Here is an 18820-nt window from a genome sequence, read left to right as displayed (position 1 = left end):
CGGGAATACCCCGGATTTTTTAGTATTTCGGATTCTCGGACCACGGACTGGTGGGAGTTTAACTGTATTTTACTAACAAAAACAATAGAAGCCTAGGTCACTCAGTGTATTATTTTCCCCCTTGTTTGAAAAGGTATTATTCATTATTACTACAACTTTAAAAGTACTGTTTTCTTATTTTCAGTGAATTGTGAAAATGGGAAAAGTCATAAAAAGTAAACAATCAAACATGCAACATGCTAGGGAAAAGTTAAAGAATGACCCTGAAAAGCATTGCAAATTAAAAAAAAAAAATTCTGAAAGAAAAAGAACTACAAGAAAAAAATTATAGACATGAATGATAGAGAGAAAAGAAAGATGCGGAAGGAATGGTGTGAAAGGGCCAAAAAATGTAGAGAGAGAAAAATAATGGAACCAGAGTTGATTACAGTAAGTACACCACCTCAAATCCCACAAAAACAACATAAACCAGAGCTCTTCAAGGGTACAAGCTGGCAAAAAAAGATGAGAGAAATATGAAAATACTCAAAGAACAAATGAAAAAACTTAAAAAAGAAAATGAAGCATTGGAGAAAAAAGCAAGTAAGTATAGAAAAAAGTATTACAGACTTGCAGACACCATAAAGGAAGATACACCAAAGAAAGAAGTATGGAAGTTACTTAAAGGACATAGAGTGAGTTTGAAAGTTATAAGAACCATTGAGTTTTTCTGTGTTAAGTAAACAAGTACGAAAAAATTTTAAACAAACACACTCAGTAGCCAAGAAAAACATGTTAGTAAGAATGATTACAGGGAAAATAATCAATAAATACAGATTCCTTCACTATGTTTGTTCATTGACCTCTCAAAGGATAGTGAAAAATAATGTAGCGGTGCACGATAAGACTAAGGGAATGAAGCAAGCTGAAAATGATGTTGCCAGTTTCTTGGAAAGAGATGAAAACAGCAGTATGTGCAGTGGAAAAAAAGAGACAATTACAAGACATAAACAGAAGAAGCAAAAGTGGCTGCTATGTGATTCATTAAAAAATCTTCATAAAAAGTATAAAGCAAGCAACCCAGAACGGAAATATGTAAGTTACACTACGTTTTGTCACTCACGTCCATTCTGGATTGCAGTGCCAGATTGCACGAACAGAGACTTGCCTGTGTAAACTTCATGCAAACTTTGAACTCATGGTAACAAAGTTAAATACTCCTCGGATGATTACAGAAAAATCATCAAATGAAATTCTTGCAAAGATTACGTGTGAAGAAAAACTGGAGGAAAAATGTTTGGCGAAATCATGTTCTACCTGCGAAGACAGTAATGTACAGTGGAATGAGTTTGATGATGAAGTAACATATCAGTGGGTCACCAAAAAAGTAGAAGTTGTCATAAAAGCTAAAATGTGCCAGAATACTGTAAAAGAAGAGGTAATCAGTACTAAAAGGAAAATGGTATCAGATTTTGAGAAACTGCTTGACAAGTTTAGGCAGCATACAGCTAACATAAACCACCAACACAGAATCACAAGTGACATAAAGAATTCTCTGTCTGCTGATGAAGTCCTCTTGCATATAGACTTTTCAGAAAATAACAACTGTAAATATTCTACAGAAGTTCAGTCGGTTTACTTTGGTGGCTCTCGCAAAGCATCTTCCAAACAATGTACCTTCTTTCAAAGATATACTCAAAGTTCATGAGATAAACTGGTGTAGAGACAATAGGACAGTAGTACAAGCAAGAAGATTAAGCTGCAGAAAGTGCAAAGCTGGAGCTTCTTGCACACACTATGGAATTGGAAAAATCACTGTGGATTATCCTTCATGTATCCTTTTGCGACATACTCACAGTTGGGTGTTATATGTTACTAGCTATCTTTACAACTAAGTTATTTTAACATTAGATGAAATATGAGTTTCTTTGTGGTATACATATTTGACTGACTATAGATGCTCAATATTGCTTTACATCTGTTCACCAATGATTAACTTGGGATTTATTGTATTCTTATATTACGTGTTTTACTTAACAAAAATAAGATATTTCCTTTTCAAATATCCTGAGGTACAAACACAGATGATTCTGATGAGGCTGAAAACAAACAGCCCGTTGCATTCCACATCAAGCAAAACAGCTACATCGTTGTCAAGTATTCCTCACAAAGAAACTTTCAAACACACTATGTTGGAATAGTAGAAAAAGTTGCTGGTCAAGAGCTGCAAGTGAAATTCATGCGAAAATCCACTGGATTTGCTTTTGTGTCCAGATGAAGAAAACATAAAATTGATAGACTTGGTTGCTGTGAAAGAAGTGCTAAGACAACCTACTATGAACAAGAGAAACCAGTTCTTTTTTTCAGAAAACATGGGCAAATACATAAACTTGTGTTAAAACCTACAAATTGCCTGTGTTGTATGAATAGCTTAGTGTTCGCTTCCATGTAATTGTTAATTTTTGTCTTCTAGATGGTTGCCTAATATTGATGGTCTAATCTTTAAATTCCTTTGAAAGAGCATTTAACTAAATCAAATCCTTGTGTCATGTTATCAAGTCCATTAATAAATTATGTTGTGTTGTGTACATCACGTTGTCGTGTCTGTGCACATCATGATGTCGAGTCTGTGTATCATGTCATGTATGTGTACTGTGCTGTCATGTCTGTGTACCATGACATCCGTGGACAAGGAATTTTTTCAAATATTAAAAAAAATGGATACAGAACTATATGATCTTGACCAATATTATAAATAAATTACTAAATGTAACACCTCTTCTACAACTAATTATAAAAAGTTTTAAAAGAAATTTTTCATAAATATTTTCATGGTATGAAATTGTATATTTTTTTGATAATGACCCTAACAAACATAAAATTAATCTGCATTTAATTTTTAAGACAAAATGGTCAAAATAACTAAAGCACAAGTAAATTTATGATTATTGTTAACACTTACCAGCAGTAAGCAAAACATTCTGTGCTGTAGGATGCCACAGGACTAGGCCTACTCTACGCTGATGATACAGCAGGTCAACAACTGGCTCTGTCAATGTTCTGGAACACAAACACCAAACAACTGAAGGTTGCAGAAATGAAAGATAAAAAAAATATTAACACTCAGGCAATGACTCATGAACTAAACACTTTCTTTTAAGTGTAAATCCTGAAATAAAAAATATATTTCGCCATTCAAATACTTCAAAATACTGACTTACAATAAGTTTTTGATTAACAGATGCTTTTTTAACGGGCATTTGTTATAACAGAGACTACATTTTGTTGCTTTTAATTCAGTTATTAGAGGCCAAACTCGTTACAGTGGACATTTCCATGTCGCAAATTACGAACAGGCGGGGTTAATACTACTTGAATAGCCTGTATATGTACACTCGAATCCAAGCGCTGGACTACTTACAAAAGCAAATAATTTTTGCATGCATGCACAATGGTTATCGAAGGATGACACAACTGTTTTAAATTAGTGTCTGCGTCAATTTTCTTCCAAGCTTATATAAAAGGATGAAACACACGGTTTTAATATTTACAATGCACATGGTAAAGAAAACAACAGCGAACCCATCCTTACCACCAGCCCGTGCATCCAGTTATGACTAGATAATCTATGCATGTTGTTCACCAATTTTCCGGATGGTGAAGTACACACGACATTCTATTACAAACAGTTTTATAGCCAACCACTAATCCTTTTTTATACAAGCATTGTGCGTTTGCAGTGTGTTTCCCTAAATAATTAAAGATTAAGTTTTTATAGTTTGTTGCATTTAGTGAATTATTATGTAGGTGTTTAATTCTATATAACAGTATGGATAAAATATAGCAAAATAAACCGGCCTCTAGTTACGGGAAGAAGAAAGGTTTGCGGTAAGTTTCCCCCTCTCCATTGTCAAACCACTCCTCCATTCAAAGACATGTGAGGGGAAACAGCCAATTGTCACGCGCTCTCTCACTTCAGGCAGATTTACACGCACCAGTGTCGTAACAATGTCGTGGCCAGCTCGTGACTCCACCGACAAGGTTGAAAATATTCTTCTAGGGATTAGAAGGGTTTTGTTTACACTCGCCTGGCATGTGTCTGTGCTGTGCGAACAGTGGTGTCGCCATCACCGTATCATGACCTCTGGATAATTGCAGATGATATTTTCTCAATTCACAACAGTGCAAATGGTGGATATTTATGAGTGTACTTGCCAGACAATGGATGAAACAATGTCCAGTGTGAATATAAATCAACATGAGATCATGGTCTGAAAAGTTACGGGCCGGCCACGAGACTGTCGCATCCCTGGTGTGTGTAAATCGGCCTTTCCTCACATTCCTTCTCTCACCCTCGCTCTTGATAAGGTCACCGGACTAATCTGTTAACGAACTTCATGCTTGCTTTATTCAACCTCTTAAAATTGTGATTTTTTGACTGTGCTGCGACACATCATCCCACTATGCCGCCCGGCATGCCACGAGCCAGCCTTTAAGTTTTTACATCACATGTTAGGCATTTTCGTAAAGTCTAGGAATGTAAACCGGGATATTATCATTGTTCCTTGTGAGGAAATGTAATTTTAATTAACGTACAATTTCCAGGGATGTAACCTATCCATTAATCGAGGACTTGCTATACTAGTGCACGAGATCAAGTACAACACAATGGACATATCACTAGAAAATATATGGTTAACATTATAAACTTGAAACTCTGGAATTACAGTAGTAGAGTAATTTTGGGCTCTGTATAAGAAATTTGGTCTCCAAAAAAAATTTTCAGATACAGGGTTCTTCAAAGTAGTCAAGTGACACAGTGGGAACACACAAAACTCATATTCCAAAGTAAGTTTATCAAGCAAAAAACTTTTAAAATATAATTTCCTTTAAGATTTTTTATATTTACTGTTAAAATGACAAGAGGCTAATTTGTAGCAAATAAAGTTAGTCAAAGTTTAAACAATAATGGAATAGGAAATATAGAGAAAAGTGTGTTTCTAGGTGGTGTAATAGTAACAGGTACCAAACTTGACATTTTACCCTCCTCAAGACACTAAAAAACATGAACTAACTATAAAACAATCATACTTTTTCTTCCCTTCAAACAGTCACTTATAAGCTATTCTAAAGATGAATGCAAAAACTATCTATCAGACAAAGCTCTCACATAAAGTTAGAAGCATGACTGAATGTTAGTGAAACCATATCACCCAATTGGCAACCAGTACAGAAAAAATAAGTATGTACTTTACTCAAATAATTTTTCTCATAACAGGATTTTACGGAATTATTACATCCACTCAAAATTCCCATACATATTAAATATTAAAAGTTAAACATAGCTGAAAAATGAGCACTGTCCCACTTTTTGATCTAGTCAATTCAAACGTATCAAAATCTTTACAATCCTCAAAATTTTAGGAAACAACTTCATCTTTCTTTAAACTTTCCTTGTATATTAAGTAATGTATAATTAAGGTTGTACAGTTATTAGTTCAACACATAACTAAATTTGTTTTTCTATTATGTTCCAAAAACCCCAAAGTAAAATAATGATGAACAAATTATTTTCTGTTTTAGTAAGAAAGTGGCAACATTTAAAACTTGATAAAAACTACACTAAAAGGTTTCACTTAAAATTTTCCGTCTCCAAGCCCTCGAAAATATGTGCCATCTGCAGTGTTGGCAGGAGAAATGATTTGAACTCCCCACCTCTTTTCGCCTCGGCCGTCCAGCCACTTCCCCCATCGACTGTACGCTTACCTTACCTACCCCTACAATTCTTGGTCCGCGCCGGCGCATTGATATTTTAGTGAATTGTATTTTTGTAATAACGATAAGGAATCTTTCTTCGTCACTGCGAGTTCGGAGAGGCTACATGTCTTAGGGATAGCTGATCAGTTAAGCCAGAGGGCAGCTGTGATGCAAGTAGTTGGGCATGAATTTAAACTCATGTTTATTCAAATTGGTTTCAGCTCCATTCTTGGAAATTCTGTTTGTTAATTACTGCGCACTGGTATTTCCTTCATCCCTGGTTTTGATGGGGTTTGTTCGGCTTTTCGTTTTTTTTCCCCTGCCGAGCATTTCCTTATTTATCTTGTATATTTGATGTAAGCTTTTGGACATACGCCATTGCTAAACACATGTATGTCTGTAGAAGAAAACTACAAAAAACCAAAAGACAAAAAACACAAATTAAGCAAAACATTGCTGTTGTCAACAGGATATATACACCACATAATATTCCATAACAGGAATATGGTCAACAAACAAAGAAAAACAAAGAAAATTGGACTAAGAGAACGAAAAAATGAAAAAAAACAAAAACACAAATGATGAATTGAACCCCAAAAAAATTCAGCACAACAGTTGAAACAAGACAAAAACGCAACAAAAAAACGAAAAGACGAAACAAACACAATAGTTTTAAAACAGAAACAAGCCAACACAACAGTTGAAACAGGACAAAAACACAACAAAACGAAAAGACGGAACAATAGTTTTCCAAAACAGAAACAAGCGACGTTTCAGGAACTGCTATCTGTTCCCGTCCTCAGGCAGAGGTGCACATGGTACGAAAACACAGGTGCGACTAGTCTAGTATAGACTTTCCACCTGTTAGGAAGGACTTTTCAATATTATTTACACATAATGATAGGGCACACAGGTTGGGTATACTAAAAGGGCTTAATTTGCTCTTGTACGCAACTGGCGGAGCAGGTTGGTTTCAAGTATTATATGATCATATGAACACTCATCAACAAAATTTCTATAATTGTATATACTACTAGCTGAGAACACCCTGTTTCGCTGGTTTCTTATTTGGTACATCTGTGCAGTTCATTCCAGTACATTTGAAAACCTTCTATTACATTCTCACTCATTGTAGTGCATTCAATGACTAGTGTTTATTGGTTGGTGGTCAATAGTGGATGTTCGGTGGCTGGTTTATTCTAGTACAGTCGAGAACATTCTAATACAGTCAATGACGGGTGGTCAATGGTAGCTGTTAGTGCCCAGTGGTCAACTCATAGGCCCATACACACACACGCACACCAAACTGGAAAAATCCCGAACATTATACGAGATTCGGAACATTTTGAAGAACACTTTATTCTAAATGTATGAAAACACCAGAGATCAACCATTTTCAACCACCATATCACAGCTACTGACACACGACCACCATAGTGCAAGATGGGAGACACGAGGGTACTGCCATACACAAACACCAGTGCTCTCTGGTGGGTAGTTATGGCTGCAAAGTAAAATATAAGGACACACAAATCTATTTCTTTATATATATTGATGATTAAACTATAATGTTTCTTTTCAAAAGTAGAACTACTCAAATATAAAAAAAAACAGGATTTTCTGAAATAAAACAATTTTTTCACATTGTTTTTTCAGTAGGAGAGTATTTATTCAGGATTCAAATAAAATGCCTCTCACAAAAATATTGGCATTCTAAGATGAACACTGTAATATGCCATGAATGAAAAGTTTTATAAAAAGTTTGTAAAAAAATATTATTCAAAATTATTCCTATTAACTATAATTTTTTTAACTAGCATACTGTATGCATCGTACATAGTGTTTTGCAATATACCTTGGAAAAATGGTAATTTGTTTTATGACAACTATTTGCAAGAAATTTAAACAGAGATTAAAAAATTTAGTTTAGTTCACACCTTGTTTCAAAAGTTAATTTCATTATTTATTATTATTAAAAATACACACACATAAAAAACATTCAAATTAACTAATTAGATTATATCATTATAAAATAATTTTTTATAAAAAAATTTAAGTTTAAAAAATAAGTGTAATTAATTATTTTTCCTTTAAAGTACAGTACTAAAAATCAATGTTTCCAAAATATCTTCCCCAAATTATGTATAAAAAAAACACTTTCACTATGAAAAATAATTTACCTGCTAATCCCACTGTCTGGAATCTGCCATACTTTCACCACGCAGTCTTCAGAGCCACTAGCAATGACATTGTCATTGTGTGGACACCATGCTATGTCCAGCACAGGACCTTTGTGGCCTCCTACGAGGGGGTGATCAGCCGCTATTCGACCAACCTGCCAGGCAAAAAGTGATTTTATGTGCACACTTATTCTGCATACTTTTCTTAAATTTATTATTTACAATCTAAAATACAAATTTATGACTATAACCACAATAAACAAACCCAAAATGTAATTATGTTATTCATACAAATTTCCCTCTAATACATTCTAAACTAAGCTTTCTCCTGGACTTGTATACAGGCAGGCAGGAACATTACATACCAAGAGGTTAAGCTCCCACTTGAAGTGGGCTTCAACACTAACAGCAGACATATTGTGATTTACTGGCACTTACTAATCTTCAGTAATAACTCAGAAATAGCATCAACATAATTATAACCCTCAACATCCATCAGTATGGCAGTTGTTGATTTTGCCATCAATGCTACAGGTTAGGCATCTGCAAAGCTTCGCAAATAATGAACACGAATCTGATTTTTTTAAATTTGATTCCAAAAACCCAATCAAGCTCCACAGAAAAAAATTAAACTAGTACGTTTACATTCTGAGGTTAGGATAACAGTAGATAGGGAGCCCAAAAAATAGTGAAGAGCAAAATTCAGGGGAAAAAATGAAATTCTGTGGTTTGTTCAAGTTTTTCAAAAAATTTAAAGATATAAAGTTTGGCCGAAAATACAGCTGTTTCCATGAGTTGATCCAACGCCATTTCTGAAAACACTGCATCATAGATTTGAGATGCAAGAAACAAATTTCAATACCAAAATATTTCAATATCTCGATATTAGTATTTGTTCCTATTACAGCGCAAATCAATATGATTTATAAATGCCTTAAGTGCAATACTTTTCTCTTTGTGCTGTGTGTTCAATACAAATTTATACATCCTGTATCTTCATATATTTGGTTATTTAGTGTAAAAACAGGATAGGTTTGTTTACAAGAGAAGTTACTACACAGTTGATATTTATATCTGGTTTTACATAACTTTACTTTTATTACTTGACTATACAAAAAATCATGGTATTTTTCAAATGGAGAAAAACTTGACAGAGTCCCTGTAAACTTTTGATACTATTTTAAAAATAAGATGGAAATCAACTGTCTTCTTGTTTGTTTAAGGGCGCCGTCTGGCTAGAGAGTAAACGCGTGACCGCGTACATAGAATGTCGTTCTTGCTCGGAGCTGAGTAGCAACATTCGAAACTACTCTTATCTCCTTCTCACTGCCCCACCCCCCTATACTCACCCTCCTCCCCACGCCGACACTGCTGGCCAGATAAGAGCCGCCCTGCCGCCTCGCCATGTTAGTCCAGGAAATATGTATATGAAAAAAACATGGACAAATTGCAAGAAAAGGTTTTTTTACATCAAAATTCGCAGAAAAATTCGTAGAATAACATATCCAAAATCCACCGAAATCCACTTTCTTTTGGTAACTTTTTTTCCTGGGTTTGTCCCGGAAAAACACGAAAAAAATAATAATAATAACTCAAAACCGGTGCATCTGACGACAAAATCTGTAGAGACAAAAATTAAAGAAAATTAACTTTTCCATAACATATCCAAAGTTCAAGAAAATCCGCTTATAATTTCTGCTTCGTTTCCGGGATTAGCCCCGGAAAAAATATTAAAAATGAAATAAATCGAAAATTGTGCACTTTACAGCATAATGGTTTAGGAAAAAGATAAAGTAAACAATGTTTTTCATAATATATTATAATTTCAAACAGATCAACATTTAATTTTTTTTTTGTTTTCCAGGAAATGTCCCGGAAAAAAGTTATAAAAAGAAAAAAAAAACGGAAACCGTGCACCGTACTTCAAAATAAATCGTGAATTAAATTAAGGGCAAAAAAGTTGCATTATATAATTGAACTTTATCAAAATTTGCTTAAAATTTATGTACTATTGTCCTGGTATAGTTACTATTTATACGTTTGAATTCCCATTCCCTTGTACTGAGTGAATGAAAACACAACTGCGATTAAATATGTCATTGACGGAGGATATTTACTTCATCAGTAACCTTGGCCCCATACTGCAATTTACAACGAGATCGCTCAGCTGTACGTTTCATCTTGAAAAATTATGGATTAGCAAATACTGTATTTGATGGATATGGGAAAACTCACAGTACTAAAGACACAGCACATATGAGAAGAACAAGAGGTAATGCATCACCTGTAGTTGAATTCACAGGAGAAATGCAACTATCACTCCGTAAAGATATGTTTCTTTTGAACGAGCGAAATAAAGGACAATTTTTAAGGTTATTAGCAATACATTTACGCGAAGCAGAATGTCCTGTTGTCGAAGCACCAGGTGATGCAGATATTTACATTGTCCAAGAAGCTCTAAAATGTGCAAAACAACAGTTGACAACAGTTATAGGAACAGACACAGATGTACTTGTCCCTTTACTCTATTACTTTGATCCACAATCACATAACTTTTTGTGTTTAAAAAGTGAACAAAGGCAGAAGAAAACATGTCACATTAAGGAGCTAAAGATGAAGCTCGGTGATGAAAATTCTTTTCTGCCATGCATTCATGGGATGTGACACAACATCACACATCTATGGTATAGGAAAGGGGAAAATATTGGTTCTGATCCAGAATGACAGTGCCTTCAGGCAACTTGCGAAAGTATTTTCAGATAGTATTCCCAGTGTATCAAAGAAGACATTGTAAAATCGTGAGAACAGCTGCTAGTACGCCTGTACAATGGGTCGAGAAGTGACACACTCGACACTTTGCGTTTTAAAGTGTTTAGTGAGAAAGCAGCTACTAGTTCCAAATGTGTACAACCAGAACAGTTACCTCCAACTAGTGCTTCAGCTCGTTTCCATTTCTTAAGGGTTTTCTATCAGATACAAGAATGGAAGGGAATTAAGATGAATCCAGAAGAATGGGGATGAAGAAAATATGGCCACCTTCTCTTGCCAATTTCGACAGACAAGTCAACAGTTCCGGAATGCCTTTTGAAGGTAATCAGGTACACTTGCAAGGAAGATGGTTGCGGTGCATCCAACTGCAGTTGTAGGAAACACGGCATCTCATGTTCTTCTGCTTGTGTTAACTGTCATGGATCAACCTGTAAAAACCGGCGTGAATTATCTCCCGAGGACTGCAGTTACTGTGACGGTTTTTAAGGTAGGGTGTTCCTACATATCCATGCATGTTTATTCAGTATTGTGTGTTGCAGAGTACATCCCAATGTGTGTAAATTTTTCTATTTCTTCTCGAAACAGGTCACTGGAAATCTTGTGTAAATTTAATTGTATGGTATGTTTTGTGAGAATGGACGTGTCGAATTTATCTTTCAAACGATAAACAGTTGAAATGAGTCTGATTTTTTTTCTGGAAAATAATTAAGGTAGATTTCAAAAACGTTTTAACACATCACTAACTGAAAAAGGAATATAATTTAAGTGACTTTAAAATATATTATTGAGAATGAATATAGTTCGGATCTGACATAATTTGACATGGGATAATATTCTTTCTGTTATTTAGCCTACATATTCAATACTTTTTCCGTGGCCAATCACAAAAAAATCTATTTACCAGATTTCAGTGAATTTAGGATTTAGTATAGGAAATCTTGTGTGCTTCTGTTTGTCCCACTGAAACTTTTTCAGTACGATGTTCCGTTTTCGTTTTATTGAATTTTTAAAGATTTTCCAGGACGAGTCACAAAAAAATCTATATACATATGTATATATATATATGAGCAGATTTTGGTGAATTGAAATTATATTTAATACAAAAAAAGTCTTTAATTTTAGTCACGACTTTCTTTGACGTACGATACAACGTTTTCGTTTTGTCTTTTTTTTTTTCAGGAAATTTTCTGGAAAATCAAAAACCTATTTTGTGTTGATTTTTGTGTATTTGTAATATATTATGAAAATCGTTGTGTACTTTAACTTCGTCATGAAACATTTTGCTATAAAATGTGCCATGTTCAATTTATTTCAATATTTTAGGTTTTTCCGGGACGAATTCCAAAAAACAAAATAGTATTTATTAGTGGATTTTTGTACATTATTGATATGTTATGGTAAATTTGGCTCTCTTTAATTTTAGTGTCTATACCTTTCTTCGTGGAACGCACCGTTTTCCAGTTATTATTTTATTCCGGGACAAATCCCGGAAAAAACGTTACCAAAATAAAGTGGATTTCGGTGGATTTTGGACATGATATTCTACGAATTTTTCCTGCAAATTTTGATAAAATAAAACCTTTTCTTACAATTTGTCCATAAATCGACCCCTTTTTCTCATAAAATGCCTGGACTATGTGTCTGAATCTTTCTGCGTCCTTTAGTTTACCGTAGCCGGCGTGCCAATTGCATATATGTTTAGAGTGTAGCGATATAGCAAAATACTATTTTAGTGGTTGATATTAACGTGTTAACAATAAGTTATTGTGTATATGTCACACAGACAAATGTGACTGCATACGTAAAAAATAATTCTGTCTGAATTACTGACTTAGAAATACATGTCTGGACACTACTTTACATTGATGGTTGATTACAATGTGATGTTTTCCCGGTTATTCGCAAAACTACTTGAAAACCTCTATGGTGCCAGCAGTACAGTCACGCTCTGAATGACCATTTTAATTTACAGATATTTAATACCAAAAATGTTTAACTTTTGAACTTTTTTCTTGATTTTTATCTATATATTTTTTTTAAATTTTGATCGGTTACTAAATTAACAGCATTTATGCACCAAGGGCGCGGGCAGTTTTATTCAGTCTCAAGGGTGTCATAAATACGTAGGCAAACAGGCAAATTTCCAGACTAAAATCAGTAGTAGCTATATTTTAAATACAAATAATTTAAAAGGCACACATTTTTACTAACGGCTGTTACATTTTGAGTTTTGATAATGGAATTTTTTTTTTTTTAAAGTTTAAGAATGTATGGTATGAAATAAAAAGTAGATAAGTTTTAAAAAAGTTTGATAACAAATGAAACGAATCTAAATCATCAAAGAAAAATATTTATTCAATAATATTAAATCTTCAAGTAACAAAATAAAAATATACCTTACAGCAAAAAAACATTTTCTTCAAGGCAGCTGCAAAATAAATTTTTGTCATTCAATTTTCTTCATAAGCACTGCACTACACTGTTTTTCCAGTATGACAAATTGAGTAAACGAAATAAATCCCTCTCGGCACAGACTACAGGTTTAGGTAGATTTCGAAGTACCTATCACTTCATGAAATGTTCAAAAAACTTATATAAACTTCTGAAACTTTTTAAGTATACTGTACGTTCCACAATATTCAAAATTGATCGAATGAACACTGTCTTATTCCATGGCCCAAAACTATTTTAAAAGATTTAGTTCAATTAATCCAGGACTGAATAACATAGAACGTATTTCATATTACGCCTATGCATGTATTACCTTCTAACACTACTTTTCATACCTTGCACTAATAAGTGGTCATAAAAAAAATTGCTCTGGATCATTGTTTATGATAATATGAAGATAGTAAAAAAAAAAAAATTTCAACATATTTGATAGGAACTATAAAACTTCTTTCAACCTCTATTATAACTGTAAATAGTTCGTCGTAGCAACAATTGTTTCAGCCAAAGGTTTTGGATAATGTTTAGGAGTTTTGCATAAATTATTTCATTTTTTATAGTATATCAACTAAAAAGTTAATGATTTTTTTTTGTCTTTTAACCGTTCCCACGGCTTGGAGTAATGGCTGGTTACATAATATTTTACTTCATATAAACGTTCTTGGCAATATATAGAAAGTAAAATAAAAATATGAATGACTTTGATAGTGTAGGTACATGGTACGGAAGTTTTGTTTAGTTCTTTTTATCTCCACATGAGATTTTTTTCAACTTCTTGCGGTCTAATCAATAATTGTTTTGGACCAAAGTTTTAGATAAAAAATAAAAATATACATTTAACATTAATTGTTATATAATTAATTTTTTAAGGGTTTTACCATAAATAATAACGTATTTAATATTGTAAATGGTATGGAAATTTAGTTTTTTTTATATTTCTACCCTTGCTATTTACAACCCCTTGAGCAATCGTTTGGCTTATCAAAAATTGTTTCAGACAAAAAATTGTGTTAAAAATTATAACATTTACAAACAATACTAACAGATTTGATGATGTGTCTACTAAGGAAGTTACGAACTTTTCTGTCCTCAAACTCATGTTTTTTCCGACCCTTGCATTTATGGTTGGTCGTATCAAAAAAATGTATTCAAAGGTTTTTGGTATTACTCCTACGAGTTATAATACGTTCAAACGATGCAGTATTTGTCATACTATGGGATTTAAAGCGATTGTTAAGTTAATCAAAACTTTCCCCATTTTACCACTTTGGTCTGGATTATTCCCATTAAAGAATTCGACCAAAATTTTATTACTATATTTGATTTACCAGTTTGGAAATGATTTGTGCACAATTATGGCAGTATCGTGTCCATAAATTGTATATGTATATATACACAAACGTTTGATTTCACGGTGGCTTCGGTATGTATATAACATTAAACGAAAAATTATCTTAAAATTTTCCTGCAGTCGCACTTTGGAAACGGCTTCAATAACAGGTAGTCTTTCTTCGAAATATACCTAAGAATCGACAAACCAAACAAAATAGAAGAAGAAAATAATGCTAGAGATAACCCACAATATAAAATTGTTTTTAAATATAGAACTGTGTTAAAGATTAATTAAATTTTTGAATGTATTTACATACAATCCCAAAATAAACATTTTTTCCAACAATGTTCACACCTTTAAGTACTTTCTTATTTATGCAGATACCAATTTTACATGTTCGGTTTGAAATCACCTTCTGCATTCAGTTTTCTCAAACTCACCACACACATATGCACGAGCACATTTAAACTGGTTTTCTTGTTAAACATAATTTTCCAATCAGAATGACACTTGGCATATTACCTGTATAAATACTATTCCTATAAAAAGTACATTGTAAAACCCAATATTTAAGTTGAAATAAAACCACCGTGTTTTCTAAATATCTTCATTGAAGGACTACATCATGACACGTTAGTGTTACTGGCAGTAATGAATTCATGTAGAACTGTATAAGTTTTTCTTCCATTAAACTTTTACAGAAATGGTCATCTTTTGTGATTTTCTGAAAAAGCATTCCTTTTGGAGTCCAAACGACAAAAAGGCATAATTAGCGACCTGTAACATGGAGTTGTCCCTGAATTTGGTACATGTACATATGACCGATCTTGAGATGCATTTTTCCATCCTTCAATTCACAAAAATTAATATTTTTTTCTCCAGAATTACCGTTTCAGGAAGCATAGTCTTGGCAGTTGCAGGGCATTTGATTTCAATGATGCCATCACTACCAATGAGCCCATCAGGCGATGCTGCTAGAAATTGTATATTTTCATCAATGAAAAGTCCTGAAGGAATTATGACTAAGCCCACCTCCTGTTCCAGCTGAGTGACTGCATGAGGTTCGTTCTCAATTCCATATTTAGTTGCTTTGTTTCCAGAGAAGGTTGAATATAAAATAGATTGAACTGTTTTAGAGCGCGGTGTTGTTTCTCTCATTTGACAAATTTTTCCGAAATTTGAAGCCATCAGACGCTTTGCTCTTTCAAATTTCCACAAGATACAGTGCCTTTGTCCAGTGGTTGATGACTGGATATCCTGAATTTTTTTGCTGTCACACTGCAGTCCTCTCAAAAATTCTTCTTTTTTCTTTTCGTATTCTTCAGGATTCATGTCTGGTATCTGAGAAACATTGCCATAATGTGAGTCTTCTGAAAAGTTAATTTCTTGTTAGTATTCTTTGTGGGGTTTTCCAAGCGCCTCTTTTCTTCTTTTTTCAGTAGAATTTTTTTTTTGCTTTAAAATATTTTTTTTTGAATATTCACCAGGACTGTGATTTGTGAATTTTTTGTGAATTTCGGCTTGTTCGTTACCATCTGCATTGCACGAAATAACGGAAAGTTCACTTCTGGTAAGGTATCCACCACGGAGAGAAAAGTTGACTCTTTTACCACTAACAAACTTTACAACTGTATTATTAAAACACTTAGCTCTATTTGTTGTCATGTTTTTCAAGAAACTTTCTGCATGATGAACTACCACATTATTTTCTGACATTATTTCATCCCACATGCCCATACCTTTCATACTTGGAACTATATTCTCTTCTGTGCTTCTAGAACCATCACAATAGTATTCTCGTTCACTGCACTTTGAATGGTCCCCGAATACATGAAATGGTCCATTGTGAATATCACTCAGTAATTCCTTTACACGTTCTTGTTCAGTTATTCCTCCGACAGGGGAAAGAGGAGGAGAAGGGCCACTATCGCCCTGAGCAGTCAAGGCCTCCCCCCCCCCTCACCGTCTACGCGCCGCGCCACCGCGGCGGGAGAGATAGCAGCCGGCTGCCGGTACAGCTACAGAGGGCGCCACGAGGTGGCTAGCAGTTTCGCCCGTGCATACGTTTACCTTTATTAGTGCCTCAGAAGATTTTCCGCGGTGACATGCCTGTTTAAATGCAGGAATCAATGCAAGAAGGTACAGGGCGCGTCCGACTGGTGAGTTCCTTAAATTCTGACGGTTTTTACTGCACAAAAAAATAGGTTGAAAAGAGCCATTTTCGTGATATTGGCGGGGTCGCAAAAGTGTTAAGGTGGGTATGTGACAACTTAAATCCACCAGACCGACGTCGAGTGTTCTTTTTACTCCTTTCCTGCCCAAACAAAAATTGAAAATCTCAAGTACTTTCTAAAGGAGAGATATAGAGGTAAATGTCTACAGTGGCTTCCTTCCATCGTCCAGACGGCGCCCTTAAACTTTACATTTTCATAATTGTAGAGTTTAGGCCAAGAAATTATTATTAATAATATGAAAAAAAAATGTTACAATGTTTTAGGTACATTTAGCACCATCTCTTTGTTTACATTTACTTTATTTGTTATTAAAACATCTACAAATGTACACATTGTGTTGGTTATACCCTGTTTACACCAAATGTTAAGTAGTTGGCATACTGTTCTATTTAGTACCTACCATGTGTCTTGATGATATAACAGAAAAGTATTTTAGTGTTTTGGTTGAATTTTATGAAAGTTATAGAAATGGTTCGTTAAGATAAGTAGCTACAGTGTAGACATGTGGTTAAGTTAGTTTGATTAGCTTTGTAATATAATTACATCGAGAAACTTTACACGGCGCGGGCATTGATTCCTCCCCCTCTCCACTTCACCCCCTCCTTTCCTATCCATTTAGTTTGCCTCATCCCTTCTCCTCTTAATAGGTGGACCCCCAATCCTTGTTAGCACGCATGCACACTTGGCTTTGGTGTTTGCTATATAAGCACTTGGGACCTGTTGCTCTGTTTTGTTATAATTTTTCCATTTTCAATATCACTTGGTATAACGAATGTAGCAGGTCATATAGTTCCTCTGGATTATGGTAACATAATTGTAAATGTGCAATGTGAGCTTACGAGAGGACATGGTACCTGTTTTGTTATTTATTCGAAATTGCTGTTTTTAGCCAGTCGTTATTTAGCTTCTTTTGGCTTTAATGTTAAATGGTTTCAGTTTGGTCCTTTGAACCATTTTGCATCATGATGCATCACGGTCGCTAGTGTCTGCAGAGATCCGTTGTTATTTAAACATTTTCTCAATGAATTTAAATATGAATGAGTCATTTTGAATGTTCTTTTTTTTATATATTTAAATTTCTTGGTAAAGCCTTGAGATCTACCGTTTGCGTACCTGAGAATTATCGCATTCAGATTAGTTTCTGCTGCGTACATTTACACGTTGCCATTTTACTATGAACTCGCAGTTGACCTGTATTTGTATTTACCTTGCTTTGCTTTGAAATGGGATTCTGATGTGCTTATATTGTAGTTAATTGCATTGTTTGTTAGAGGCTTCCCTTTATGATTCTATATGTAATTAAAATTTATTATTATTAAACATGAATAATGTATAAAATGAGTATACAGCATGCTTTCACTGATAGAAACGTTAATAAGACTTGCTGATCATATCATTTTATTGCATTATATTTATTGTGTCGTTAATTTGCTCGTTTCCTGTCACATAGATACTTTATGAGTATTTAAGGCCATCCGCAATTGAGTGTTTTATTTATTCATATTTATGTATGAAATTGATGTTAAAACTTCTAAGTAGGAGATATAATGTACCTAATCAATGAAGAGAATTTGAATGAGTATTATGTTTGATACATAGGTATTATATCTGAAGGTTCTATAGATATTATCTTTAGTATTCTTTTTATAATGCTCAGTACATGTTATCCTTGAAAATTATAGTATGAGTAAAATTCTAAAGATTGATAATAGTGGATCTGAAAAAATGTTGCTAATTATTTTTATGTAGCGTGGTTACGTGTAAGTCTTAGGGAAGGTATTACATATCTATACACACTTCCTGTTGTAGCACAAGACCTTGTTTATAATTCAATCATTGGTAATATTGTTGGACGCACCTTGGAGGTAGTTGGGTTATATTCCTACCATGAATTTGAACCCAGCACCCTTCAGCTTCATTAAAAATACTGTAAAATCATTATGAATTACCAAAATAAAATTAACAGAGGTAATTTAACCTAACCAACTGTTCACACCATTTCACAGTATTTTTTTATGTAGCAAACTAACCAACCATTCACACTATTTCACAGTAATTTTTAATCAGCAAATATAAACCATTAAAGCCTCTTTTATTGATGAATGCTAAAGTTTGCTGAA

The 18820-nt window shown here is 33.9% G+C and overlaps 1 protein-coding gene across 1 annotated transcript in view; it reads right to left on the bottom strand.

Annotated features, from left to right (window-relative positions):
* Positions 1-18820, bottom strand: part of LOC134529453 (coronin-1B) — a 101713-nt gene that overhangs the window by 68241 nt on the left and 14652 nt on the right. The window contains exons 3-4 of the mRNA XM_063363568.1: positions 7917-8071; positions 2942-3039 (exon numbers count right to left, since the gene is read on the bottom strand). Coding sequence (XP_063219638.1) covers positions 2942-3039; positions 7917-8071 — 253 coding nt within the window. The remainder of the gene's footprint in view (positions 1-2941; positions 3040-7916; positions 8072-18820) is intronic.

Source organism: Bacillus rossius, chromosome 2 (assembly GCF_032445375.1).
Source record: "Bacillus rossius redtenbacheri isolate Brsri chromosome 2, Brsri_v3, whole genome shotgun sequence".
Classification (NCBI taxonomy): domain Eukaryota; kingdom Metazoa; phylum Arthropoda; class Insecta; order Phasmatodea; family Bacillidae; genus Bacillus; species Bacillus rossius.
This window is presented reverse-complemented; position numbering and strand designations above follow the sequence as displayed.